At 44.4% G+C, this 12,741-nt stretch overlaps 1 protein-coding gene across 1 annotated transcript in view; it reads left to right on the forward strand.

Annotated features, from left to right (window-relative positions):
- Nucleotides 1-12,741, forward strand: part of nbeal2 (neurobeachin-like 2) — a 257,591-nt gene that overhangs the window by 208,635 nt on the left and 36,215 nt on the right. Inside the window, exons 36-42 of the mRNA XM_067978873.1 lie at nt 688-845; nt 6,227-6,360; nt 8,306-8,413; nt 9,104-9,199; nt 9,737-9,861; nt 10,917-11,057; nt 12,551-12,681. Coding sequence (XP_067834974.1) covers nt 688-845; nt 6,227-6,360; nt 8,306-8,413; nt 9,104-9,199; nt 9,737-9,861; nt 10,917-11,057; nt 12,551-12,681 — 893 coding nt within the window. The remainder of the gene's footprint in view (nt 1-687; nt 846-6,226; nt 6,361-8,305; nt 8,414-9,103; nt 9,200-9,736; nt 9,862-10,916; nt 11,058-12,550; nt 12,682-12,741) is intronic.

The raw sequence follows: 12,741 nt of genomic DNA on the forward strand, positions 1-12,741 counted from the left end.
GGTTTGGGAGGTGCTGTCGAAGACTGGATGCAGGGAGGATGTTTCCCCTGGCTGGGGGGTCCAGAACGAGGGGTCACAGTCTCAGGATACGGGGTAGGACATTTTGGACTGAGATGAGGAGAAATTTCTTCACTCAGTGGGTGGTGAACCTGTGGAATTCTCTACCACAGAAGGTTGTGGAGGCCAAGTCACTGAATATATTTAAGAAGGAGCTAGACAGATTTCTAGACACAAAAGGCATCGAGGGTAATGGGGAGAGAGCGGGAATATGGTATTAAGATAGAGGATCAGCCATGATCATATTGAATGGCAGAGCAGGCTCAAAGGGCCGAATGGCCTACTCCTGCTCCTATTTTCTATGTTTCTATGTTAAACATCTATCACCCAAGGCTTTCTTTATGATGTCCATCTTCCAGAAGGCCAGCAAAAACTGCTGGTGATTAGGTATAGAAAGCACTATCATGTTACAATTACAGATTAGTTTGTTTCTAGGCTTGCAAAAACAGTTGTAAAATCCAGACCTAAATGTAATTGATGTGTAACTCGACCTCAACATCAGGCTGTTTGTGACCTATGTGCAGTTCTGCAAACGTTTAACTTTAGGCTTTAATATAAAATGGATTCCTTTATTGACAAAATGGATTCTTTTACTAACTATTGTTCCTCTAACAATTTTTTTTTTTGTAGAGTTGAACCTGAGGAACCCAGTCAGAAGGAGAAGTTGGTGATCTCTGAGGAATGTGAGCTGATCACCATCGTCGCAGTGATCCCTGGACGCCTGGAGGTCACCACACAGCACATCTATTTCTATGATGGCAGCACTGAAAAAGAGGAGACAGAGGAGGGTGAGGTTCCTGAAACTCCTTTGCTTGCATGGTTGCTATTTCAATAAGTAGTGAATTGTCCTTTGTGTCAGTCCCACTCCAGAGACTTGAACAAATAGTCCAGGCTAGCACTTCAGTGCAGTACTGAGGGAGTGCTGCGCCTGAACCAAGCTTCAAGAAAGAGGCAGGTTGACATCGGAACAGGAATAGCCCCTCGAGCCTGTTCTGTCATTCAATTAGATCATGGCTGATCTGTATCTCAACCCCATTTACCTACCTTTACTCCATATCCCTTGATACCCTTATCCAACAATAATCTATCGATCTCAATCTTGAAAGTATCAATTGACCCCAAACATCCACAGCCTTTTGGGAAGAGAGTTCCAGGTTTCCAATACCCTTTGGGTGAAAAAGTGCTTCCTGATTTCCTGAATGGCCTAACTCTAATTTTAAGATTGTGCCCCGTTGTTCTGGATTCCCCCATCAGAGGAAATAGTTTCTCTGTACCTATCCTTTCGAATCCCTTTATCATTTTAAACACCTCAATTAGATCACCTCTCAACCGTCTTAACTCAGGGAATACAAGCCAAGTTTATGCAACTTGTCCTCATAATTTAACCCTTTAACCCCTTGTATCATTCTGGCAAAATTGCGCTGTTCACCCTCCAAGGCCAACATATCCATCCTGAGGTGCAGTGCCCAAAACGGAACACAGTACTCTAGATGGGGTCTGACCAAGGCTCTGCACAACTGAAACATCCCTTTGTATTCCAGCCCCTTAAGATAAAGGCCAACATCCATTAGCCTTTTTATTACTTTTTGTACCTGTGCACTAGCTTTTAGTGATTTGTGTACATGGACACCTAAATCCCTTTCCTCTTCCACAGTTCCTATTCTCTCACAATTAAGAAAATACTCTGGTCTATCTTTCTTTGACCTAAAGTGGACTTCACACTTTCCCACATTGAACTGCACCTGCCAGAGTTTTGCCCACTCATTTAATCTGTCTATGTCCGTTTATGACTTCCTGCTCCCATCACATAATGTAATGTGCCTCCCAATTTAGTGTCATCTGCAAATTTGCATATGCAACTCTGTATTCCTTCATCGAAGTCATTAAAATATGTGGTGAAACGCTGAGGTTCCAGTACAGATACCTGGGGAACACCACTTGTCACATCCCGACAATCAGAATAGAATCATAGTATCGTAGAAAATTTACGGCACAGAAGGAAGCCATTCGGCCCATCGTGTCCGCGCCGGCTGAGAAAAGAGCCACCCAGCCTAATTCCACTTTCCCACATTTGGTCCGTAGCCCTGCAGGTCACGGCTCTTCAAGTGCACATCCAGATAGTTTTTAAATGAGTTGAGGGTTTCTGCCTCTACCACCCTCTCAGGCAGTGAGTTCCAGAACTCCACCACCCTCTGGGTGAAAACATTTTTCCTCATTTCCACTCCAATCCTTCTACCAATCACTTTAAATCTATGCCCCCTGGTTACTGACCTCTCTGCTAAGGGAAATAGGTCCTTCCTATTCACTCTAGGCCCCTCATAATTTTGTACACCTCAATCAAATCACCCCTCAGCCTCCTCTGTTCCAAGGAAAACAACCCCAGCCTATCCAATCTGTCAACATAGCTAAAATTCTCCAGTCCTGGCAACATCCTCGTAAATATCCTCTACACCCTCTCTAGTGCAATTGCATCCTTCCTGTAATGTGGTGACCAGAACTGTGTGCAGTACTCAAGCTGTGGCTTAACTAGTGTTTTATACAGTTCCAGCATAACATCTCTGCTTTTATATTCTATGCCTCGGCTAATAAAGGAAAGCATTCCATATGCCTTCTTAACCACCTTATCTACCTGTCCTGCTATCTTCAGGGATCTGTGGACATGCACTCCAAGGTCCTTCACTTCCTCTACACCTCTCAGTATCCTCCCATTTATTGTGTATTCCCTTGCCTTGTTTGCTCTCCCCAAATGCATTACCTCAAACTTCTCCAGATTGAACTCCATTTGCTATTTTTCTGCCCATCTGACCAGTCCATTGATGTCTTCCTGCAGTCTACAGCTTTCCTCCTCGCTATCAACCGTTCCATTTATCCTTACTCTTTGTCTCCTACCTCCCAACCAATTACCAACCCATGTTACAAGGTTACCTCCAATTTCACGTGCTCTCATTTTTGCCAATGATCTCTTGTGTGGAACCTCATCAAATGTCTTCTGGAAGTTCATATAGACAAATCTATAGACGCTTCGCCTCCAACATGTTAGTGACCACCTCAAAAAATGCAACTAGATTAGTCAGACATGACCTACCTTTCACAAATCCATGCTAACTCTCTTTGATTAGCTCATACTTGTCCAAGTGCTTAGTCACTCTGTCTCTGATGATAGATTCCAATAACTTCTCCGCAACTGGAACCTAGAAACAGAAGTAGGCTGTTCAACCCCTCGAGCCTGTTCCGCTATTCAATTAGATCATAGCTGATCTGTATCTTAATTCCATCTACCCGTCTTGGTTCCGTAACGCTTAATTCCAGTGCCTAACAAAAATCTATCAATCTCAGTTTTGAAATTTTCAATTGACCTAGACTCAATAGCTTTTTTTGGGGGGATAGAGTTCCAGATTTCCACTACCCTTTGTGTGAAGAAGTGCTTCCTGACATCACCCCTGAACGGCGTAGCTCTAATTTTAAGGTTATGCATCCTTGTTCTGGTCTCCCACACCAGAGGGAATAGTTTCTCTCTATCCACCCTATCAACTCCTTTAATAATCTTAAACACCTCAATTAGATCACCCCTTAATCTGCTATTCTCAAGGGAATACAAGCCTAGGTTATGCAGCCTGTATTCATAATTTAACCCTTTTCGTCCTGGTATCATTCTGGTGAATCTGCACTGCACCCCCTCCAAAGCCAAAACATCCTTGCTGAGGTGCGGTGCCCAGAACTGAATGCAATACCCGAGTTGGGGTCTAACCAGAGCTCTGTATATAACTTTAACATAACTTCCACCCTTTTGTATTCCAGCCCCCTGGAGATAAAGGCCAACATTCCATTAGCCTTTTAAATTATTTTTTGTGCCTGTCCACTAGCTTTTAGTGATTTCTGTACTTGGACCCCTAAATCTCTCTGCTCCTCCACAGTTCCTAGCTTCTCGCCTTTTAGAAAATACTCACCAGAAATCTTTCTGGGGTCCGTAGTGGATGACATCACACATCCTCACATTGAACTCCATCTGCCACAGTTTTGCCCACTCACTTAATCTATCAATGTCCCTTTGCAACTTTCTGCTCCCATCGGCGCTATTTACTGCGCCACCTAACTTGGTGTCGTCAGCAAACTTGGATACATGGCTCTCTATTCCTTCATCTAAGTCATTACAAATGTAGTGAAAAGTTGAGGCCCTAGTACAGATCCCTGGGAGACATCACTAGTCACATCCTGCCAATTTGAGTACATACCCATTATCCCTACTCTCTATCTCCTACCTTCTAACCAATTCCCTACCCACATCAACAGGTTGCCTCCAATTCCACATGCTCTCATTTTTGTTAACAGTCTCTTATGTGGAACCTTATTGAATGCTTTCTGGAAGTCCCTATAAATGACATCCATAGACACGCCCTTATCTACCATATCAGATACCTCCTCAAAAAATTCAATTAGGTTCGTTAGATATGACTTGCCCTTTACAAATTCATACTGGCTCTCCCTGATCAGTTCATGTTTGTCCAACTGACAGGTCTATAGATTCTTAGCTTCTCCACCCCCCTCCCCTTCTTAAATAATGGAGTGACATTTGCAATTTTCCAATCCAAATACACAATTCCCGAATCTAGAGAGCAAGATTCGGTACTGCCTATCAGTACAGACAGATGATGAAGTTCTCTGCAAATGAAAAGCAGCCTTGAGCACCACACCAGTACTTCAGTATGGAGTCACAGGAGTTTCTGGGTTTTATGGTGTTTAACCCCAATTTGGAATTCATTTTTTGGGGTAATTACTGGATTTACCCTAAATTCAGAAGACTTATTTATCCAGTCCATGAATCTTATTTATCCTAGTCCATGAGGACTAGGGACAGACTAAAAAATTGCAAACTCTAGGTCCCTGCCCTGTTTCTGATGCCACGTTCAACTCAGCTTCCTATTAAAAGAAAGGAAGGACTTGCATTTACATAGCGCCTTTCACAACCTCAAGACATCCCAAAGTGCTTCACAGCCAATTAAATACTTTTGAAGTGTAGTCACTGTTGTAATGTAGGGAAACACGGCAGCCAAGGCATCACAAACAACAATGTGATAATGACCAGATAATCTGTTTTAGGTGTTGGTTGAGGGATAAATGTTGGCCAGGACGACGACGACAACGACAACAACAACAACTTGCATTTATATAGTGCCTTTAACGTAGCAAAACGTCCCAAGGCACTTCGCAGGAGTGTTGTCAAATAAAATCAAACCACATAAAGAGATACTAGAGGGTTGTAGGGCTGGAGGAGGTTACAGAGATAGGGAGGGGCGAGGCCACAGAGGGATTTAACACAAAGATAAGAATTTTAAATTTGAAACATTGCAGGTCAGTGAGCACAGGAGTGATGGATGAATGGGACTTGGTGCGAGTTGGGATACGGATAGCAGAATTTTGGATGAGCTGAACTTTATGGAGGGTGATAGGTGGGAGAACACCAGAGAGAACTCCCCCGCTCTTTTTCAAAATTGGGCCCTGGAATATTTTACATCCACTTGAGAGGGCAGGCTGGGCTTCTGTTTAATGTCTCATCCAGTACTGCACTGGAGTGTCAGCCTTCATTATGTGCTCAAGTCTCTGGACTGGGACTTGAACCCACAACCTCCCGACATCAGAGGTGAGAGTGCTACCATGGCTGACATTAAGATATAAAGGTCATGCGTTGATCTTTTGCAAAGGTCATGTGACATCATGCCTAGCCTTGATGGTCATCTGCAAGCTGGCCTGTGTTTGATTTTATTTGACAACACTCCTGCGAAGTGCCTTGGGACGTTTTGCTACGTTAAAGGCACTATATAAATGCAAGTTGTTGTTGTTGTCATTGTCGTCGTCGTCCTGGCCAACATTTATCCCTCAACCAACACTGGGTTTTTACATTTGAGGGTGAGGAGAGAATTCAGCCAGGGTTCCTGCTTCTGATCAGCCAGCGAAATGTGCATGGGCGGATGACAAGTGATGATTGGTCGGGGCTCAGATGTGATGCCCCCACAGTGCAATAGTGTGCCAACAGTTACTCTCCAAGCTCTCAAAAAATGAAAAATGGCCAATTGGGCAAGGTATTAGGGCTGCGCGCCAACTGAGTCACGGCCTTTAGGAGAGGAGGGGAGAAAAAGGGAACAAGATAACTAAATCGTTGTTTTATTTTCAGGAATTGGGTACGATTTCAAGCGTCCCCTGTCTCACCTCCGAGAAGTGCATCTCAGACGCTATAACTTGAGGAGATCTGCTTTGGAGTTGTTCTTCATCGACCAATCAAACTACTTTGTCAACTTCAAAAAGAAGGTATGGTATTTGCTATTTTTAATAGGTTCTTTATTATAATTAGGATTTGGTTTGGAACTTTAAAAAAAAATTGTTCTTGGGATGTGGGCATTGCTAGCAAGGCTGGCATTTATTGCCCATCCCTAGTTGCCCTGATAAGCTGGTAGTGGGCTGACTTCTTGAACTGCTGTGTAAAGCAGTTTGAAACAAATGAGTGGCTTGCTAGGCCACTTCAGAAAAGCAGTTAAGAGTTAACCATGTTGGTGTGGGACTGGAGATGCATTTAGGCCAGACCGGGTAAGGATAGCAGGTTTCCTTCTCTAAAGAACACTGGGTTTTTACAACAATCCAACAGCTTCATTGTCACTGATGCTAACTTTGTATTTCCAAATTTTTAAAACTGAATTGAATTTCTCAAACTGCCATGGTGGGATTTGAACTCACGTTCTCTGGATGATTAGTACCGCGTCTGGATTACTAGTCCTACTGTACCCCATAACTAAGACTAGATTGTTGGGATGAAAGTCCCCTGTCAGCAGGAGTCTTTGTGGGCTAGAACATTTTTATCGTCTCCAAATCCAACCCAGTCTGGTGTCAAGAAAATTTTAGCTAAGGACAAGATGGATGTAGATTTCATCTTTTTCTGCTTCCAACGTTATACCTTAACTCCAACTTCAAAAAAAATCCTGTACAAATAAGAAATTTCTGTCATCATTTCATTTCATATAGTTTTTAAGATGGCCAGTTGCCTGTTTTATGTCCCATAAACAGGTCATAAAGGGCGCGATAGATCAAAAAAAATAGGCAGATATCTGTCCTGCAGGACTGTTGCCCATTTTCCATCTCTCACAAAGATGAGGACTAAACATATGATGTGACCTTAGGAGCAACCTGGTCACATTACTGCCAGGAAATTGCCCTTCACCACCCAGTTGCATTGTGCGAGTGAGTGAATAGGATGAGAAAGGATGACAATGAAAAGTTGGACGTAAGCTCTGGGCTGGGACCAGGCCTCCTGGTTTGCCATTCTCTCTCTCGCCTCCATATTCTCGGTTATTGGATTTCTTAGGACCCCCCCCTCAAAAGATGTAAGAGAAAGAAAAAACAAACTTATACAGCACCTTTCCACAACATAAGGATGTCCCAAAGCGCTTCACAGCCAACTAAGTTCTTTTGAAGTTACTGTTGTATTGTAGAGAAAGGCAGCAACCAATTTGTGCACTGTCCCACAAACAGCAAATAGACAAATAACCAAATAATCTGTTCTAGTAATGTTGGTTGAGGGACAAATATTGGCCAGGACACGGTGGGGAGCTGTCCTGCTCTTCTTCGAATAGTGCTGTGGAATCTTTTACGTTCACCTGAGAGGGCAGATGGGGCCTCGGTTTAATGTCTCATCCAACAGACCCACACTTCAGACAGTGCAGCACTCCCCTGGTACTGCACTGAAGAGTCAGCCTAAATTGTATGCTTAAGTCTCATGGAGTGGGACTTGAACCCACAACTTTCTGAGGCAGTGATGAGAGTGCTACTGCTGAGCCAAGGCTGACCAAGAGGATGGACATTGAGGGCTCCTCCTCCAAAGTAGCTTCTCTCCCTCTTATATGCTGTCTTCTACCTATGTTTGAAAAATAGACATTGCAGGGAGACGTCAAGGGATGCCCATGTTATCAGCCTGCTCCCTGTAATGGATGTGATTCCGGGAACAAGCATCATGGGAGGATGTGTTGGGAAGAAATGGGTTGTTAGCGGGAATGTGTAGTGCAGTGTGTGAACACAGAAATAAGTGTTGGGAAACGTCTCACTGCACCAGTTCGAAGTGACTGTTTCCCACATCAGCCAGCCTGGGTTTTGAGAGGCTGGCGGTCACCATTTGCTAAGATGGCAGTTTTTTTACAGATTCAGTAAAGAGCTGCTCGCAAAGTTCCTGTCTGACTGATTTTGTTTCTTTTGCTTGTGCACACAGGTCCGAAACAAAGTGTATTCGCGGATCCTGGGGGCGCGGCCCCCCAACCTCTTTTACTTCGACAGCCGCTCTCCTCAGGAACTGCTGAAAGCGTCCGGATTAACTCAGGTAAGGTGCTGTGCCACTGTGCGATTTGGGATGGCAATGACTCACCCATTCCGCCCATCATGCCTATGCCAACTCGTTGAAAGAGCTATCCAGTTACTCCCAGTCCACCGCACTTTCCCCATAGCCTTGAAAATTTTTCCTTTTCGAGGATATATTCAATTCCCTTTTGAAAGTTACTATTGAATCTGCTTCCATCACCCTTTCAGGCAGTGCATTCCAGGTCATAACAACTCTCTGCATAAAACAAATTCTCATCTCCCCTCTGGCTCTTTTGCCAATTATCTTAAATCTGTGTCCTCCGGTTATTGACCCACCTGCCAGTGGAAACAGTTTCTCCTTATTTACTCTATCAAAACCCGTCATAATTTTGAATACCTCTATTAAATCTTCCCTTAACCTTTTCTGCTCTAAGCAGAACTGTGCCAGCTTTTCTAGTCTCTCCACATAACTGAAGTCACTCATCCCTGGGATCATTCTAGTAAATCTCCTCTGCACCCTGTCCAAAACCTTGACATCCTTCCAAAGTGTGGTGCCCAGAATTGGACACAGTACTTCAGCTGATTTCTAAAGGTTTAGTAAAACTTCCTTGCTTTTGTACTTTACGCTGCCACCTTCACTGTGAAGAGGCTGCTCCCCGTGACTTTATTTTTCTTTGCTGATTGTGTGATTGTTGCTGATATTCTCTTTTAGAAATGGGTTCAGAGAGAGATCTCCAACTTCGAATACTTGATGCAACTCAACACCATCGCAGGGAGAACCTACAATGATCTGTCTCAGTACCCAGTGGTAAGTGTATCCTTCTAATTCCTGAGGGAGGGAGGAGTCTCTGTGCCCCTTTCCCTTCAGCCCCCAATGGTCTTCATGTCCCAGCTGAAACACAGACAACTCTTATCAGGTCCTGGAACTCTTTAAATCTTCCTCCACAATGTCATGAGCAATCAAAAGGATGGAAAATTCACCAATATAAGTATCGAAAACTTGCAGGGCAAGTACAACTTGGGTTAGATACAAAGTAAACCTCCCCCTACACTGTCCCAACAAAACACTCCAAGTTCTGTATCCCATTTCTCTGGACTCTCTGAATGAGATTTGCACTTTGTGTCAAATTGTGGGCAGTTTAGTGCTGTAGAAGCGTGGCCACGAGGAACTGGGCCCCAGACTGCTCAAAGTACATTTCACATACAGATAGAAGCAGCCAACAGTTTTTTTTGTAGAATTAATGTGGTCATTATTTTGCATATAATAAAGTCAGAATCTAGCAGAGGGAGGTGGAAGAGATGAAAGCTTTGTTTTCATTGCTGAATTTTATTTTATTTAACTCAGTTCCCGTGGATCATCTGTGATTTCACATCCGAGGAACTGGATGTGAACAACCCAAGTGCCTTCCGGGATCTCTCGCGACCGATTGGCGTGGTGAATGATAAGCACGCAAAGGACGTGAAGGAGAAGTAAGTCAATGGAGAGTGTTTCCTGGTTTTTTTTGTTTAGGCCGGGCCGTTCTTTGCCTGTTAAACAGGTGTACGAATTCTCCCCCACAGTGGCTCATGCCCCCGACTATTATGTTGCTGAGTCATCGGGGGTGTGGGGGTTTGGAAATCCAGCCAAAGTGTTAACACCTGATTGCTATTCAGTGACCCCTGCTAAAAAGTGTATGTCTGTGGACATCAGGTGAGGACAGAACCAGGCTCGGGGGTGATGCCCTACATGGTCAAATAGCCTGCACCTTTGAAGTTCATAGATAAAGACTGTTCATTTGGGTGAGGTATCCGAGGGCTGCTGGTGCCCAAAGTACCTGAAACAAGCGAAAGTCGACACCTTCAGGAAAAGAAGAAAACCTGAAAGAGGAAAAAAATGTCACTGACATTTGGACACCGTGGGGTAGATGCCTGTCTTTACGACTTGGACGTTAAGCATTTCTTGGTTTGTATTCCCTACAGTTTAGAAGGTTGAGGGATGATCTAATTGAGGTCTTTAAAATGATTAAGAGATTCAATAGGGTAGATACAGAGAAATTATTTCTTCCGGTGGGGGAATCCAGCACAATCTTAAAATTAGAGCTAGGCCATTCAGGAGTGAAAACAGGAAGCACTTTTTCACATGGAGGGTAGTGGAAATCTGGAACTCTTCTCACCCCGCCTCCTCCCCCCCGCCCAAAGGCTGTGGATGTTGGGTCATTAAAGAGCTTCCAAGACTGAGAGCGATAGTTTTTTGTTGGGTAAGGATATCAAGGGATATGGAGCAAAGGCGGGTAAATGGAGATGAGGTACAGATCAGCCATGATCTAACTGAATGGCGGAACAGTCTCAAGGGGCTGAATGGCCTCCTTCTGTTCCTATGAGTGAAAGGGAAGGAATATGCTCCCTGATAATTCTGGACAATGGTGAATAGTGATTGGTTCTTGGGAATTTCGTGCTTCTGGATTAAGCTTATGTTTACATGGACTGAGGTGTGTTAAACAGTAGACAGGAAGTGTCTGTGATCTAACTCCTGCTTCTTCACCCAGATATGAGAGTTTTGAAGATCCCATGGGAGACATTGATAAATTCCACTATGGTACACACTACTCCAATGCAGCTGGAGTCATGCACTATATGATCCGGACAGAACCTTTCACTACTCTGCACATCCAACTACAGAGTGGCAGGTGAGCACTGAGTGTCAGTGAGATGGAGGAACTTCACCTTGACGCTGGGGCGGGGGGGCAGATTGGTACAGTGTTGCATTAAGCAAGACCTAGTGTTACAGTAGATTCTGGGATCTGGACTCAAATATAGCCTGACCAATGGGATGATCAGATCGAGATGCTTAAAATATTAAAAGGATTTGATAGGGTAAACACGGAGAAATTATATCCTCTGTTGGGGGACATAATCTTAAAATTAGAGCAAGGCCATTCAGGAGTGAAATCAGGAAGCACTTTTTCACACAAGTGGAAATCTAGAACTCTCTCCCAAAAGGCTGTGGATGCTGGGTCAATTGGAGCTTTCAAGACTGAGATAGATCGATAGATTTCTGCTAGGTAAGGGTATCGGGATATGGAGCAAAGGCGGGAAAATGGAGTTGAGGTGCAGATCAGCCACGATCTAATTAAATGGCGGCGCAGGCTTGAGTGACTGAAGGGCCCCCTCCTGTTCGTAATGTTCCTATGAAAATCTCCTCTATCTAGTGTCTGTAAGCGTCTGCTGTGATATAAGTTTGAGCAGTCTCAAACTGGCTCCTAGTGGGCCTGGGTCTGGGAGAATAAAGCTACTCCTAAATTGCCACCAATTTAGTGCCTCACCTTGAGAGGTCCTTAGCTTGGAAGGCATACTATGTTTTTCATCTCCAATGTAAACTCAACTGCCTTCACACACATCCCATTAGTCAGCTAGATACCTCAGTGATGTGGAACTGACCCATATGGAGTGGGAAGGCCACAGGGCTCAATCAACGTGATTGTTAACTGACCTTAGCCTGGCCGGCAACCCGTGCTGTACCTATCCTGGGAGTGTTTGAAGGGACAGTGTAGAGGGAGCTTTACTCCGTATCTTACCCACACTGTACCTGCCCTGGGAGTGTTTAATGGGACAGTGCAGAGGGAGCTTCATTCTGTATCTAACCCGTGCTGTACCTGCCCTGGGAGTGTTTAATGGGACTGAGTACCTGCTCTAGGAGAGTTTGATGCTGATGCAAGATGCCCAAAATGGGAAGTGTTCCATTCATACTATTATCAGCCTTCACCTTGGTGAGCACAAATTTTGAACAGAAAATTAAAAAATGCATCTGTATTTCACCTGCACTTGATGTAATCAACATGAAGATTACGTAAGGACTAATTCCCTGCCCGGATCCTATCGGCTAGGGTTGGCGCTCGTAGTGGGTGATGCTTGGGACATCAGGGGCCTGGAGACCCTGACTTTCTATTAATCAGATGTTGCGGGTCCTAATTTCTCGACTTTGCATACCTTCTGAGTGCCAACCGTGACCTGGAATTGCCAATCGGGGAATCAGCCCTGGAGCTCAAAACTTCCCAACCTCTGCGAAAAAAGTTTAATTACATGTGGTGCCACTTTCGAAGGTGAGCACAGTGAGATCCGTCCCACCTGCCCACTGTCACCATGTCATGTTCCTACGCTGTTAAACGTTTGTGCCCCGCAGGTTTGACTGTGCAGACCGTCAGTTCCACTCGGTCCCTGCAGCCTGGCAGGTCCGGATAGACAATCCCGTCGATGTGAAGGAGCTAACCCCAGAATTCTTCTACTTCCCGGAATTTCTGGAGAACCAGAACGGTAGGCAGAGCTGTCACTCTTTAGCTTTCGTGTTTTGAAGGTCATTAAGCTGAATCATAG

Source organism: Heptranchias perlo, chromosome 3 (assembly GCF_035084215.1).
Source record: "Heptranchias perlo isolate sHepPer1 chromosome 3, sHepPer1.hap1, whole genome shotgun sequence".
NCBI classification, from domain to species: Eukaryota; Metazoa; Chordata; class Chondrichthyes; order Hexanchiformes; family Hexanchidae; genus Heptranchias; species Heptranchias perlo.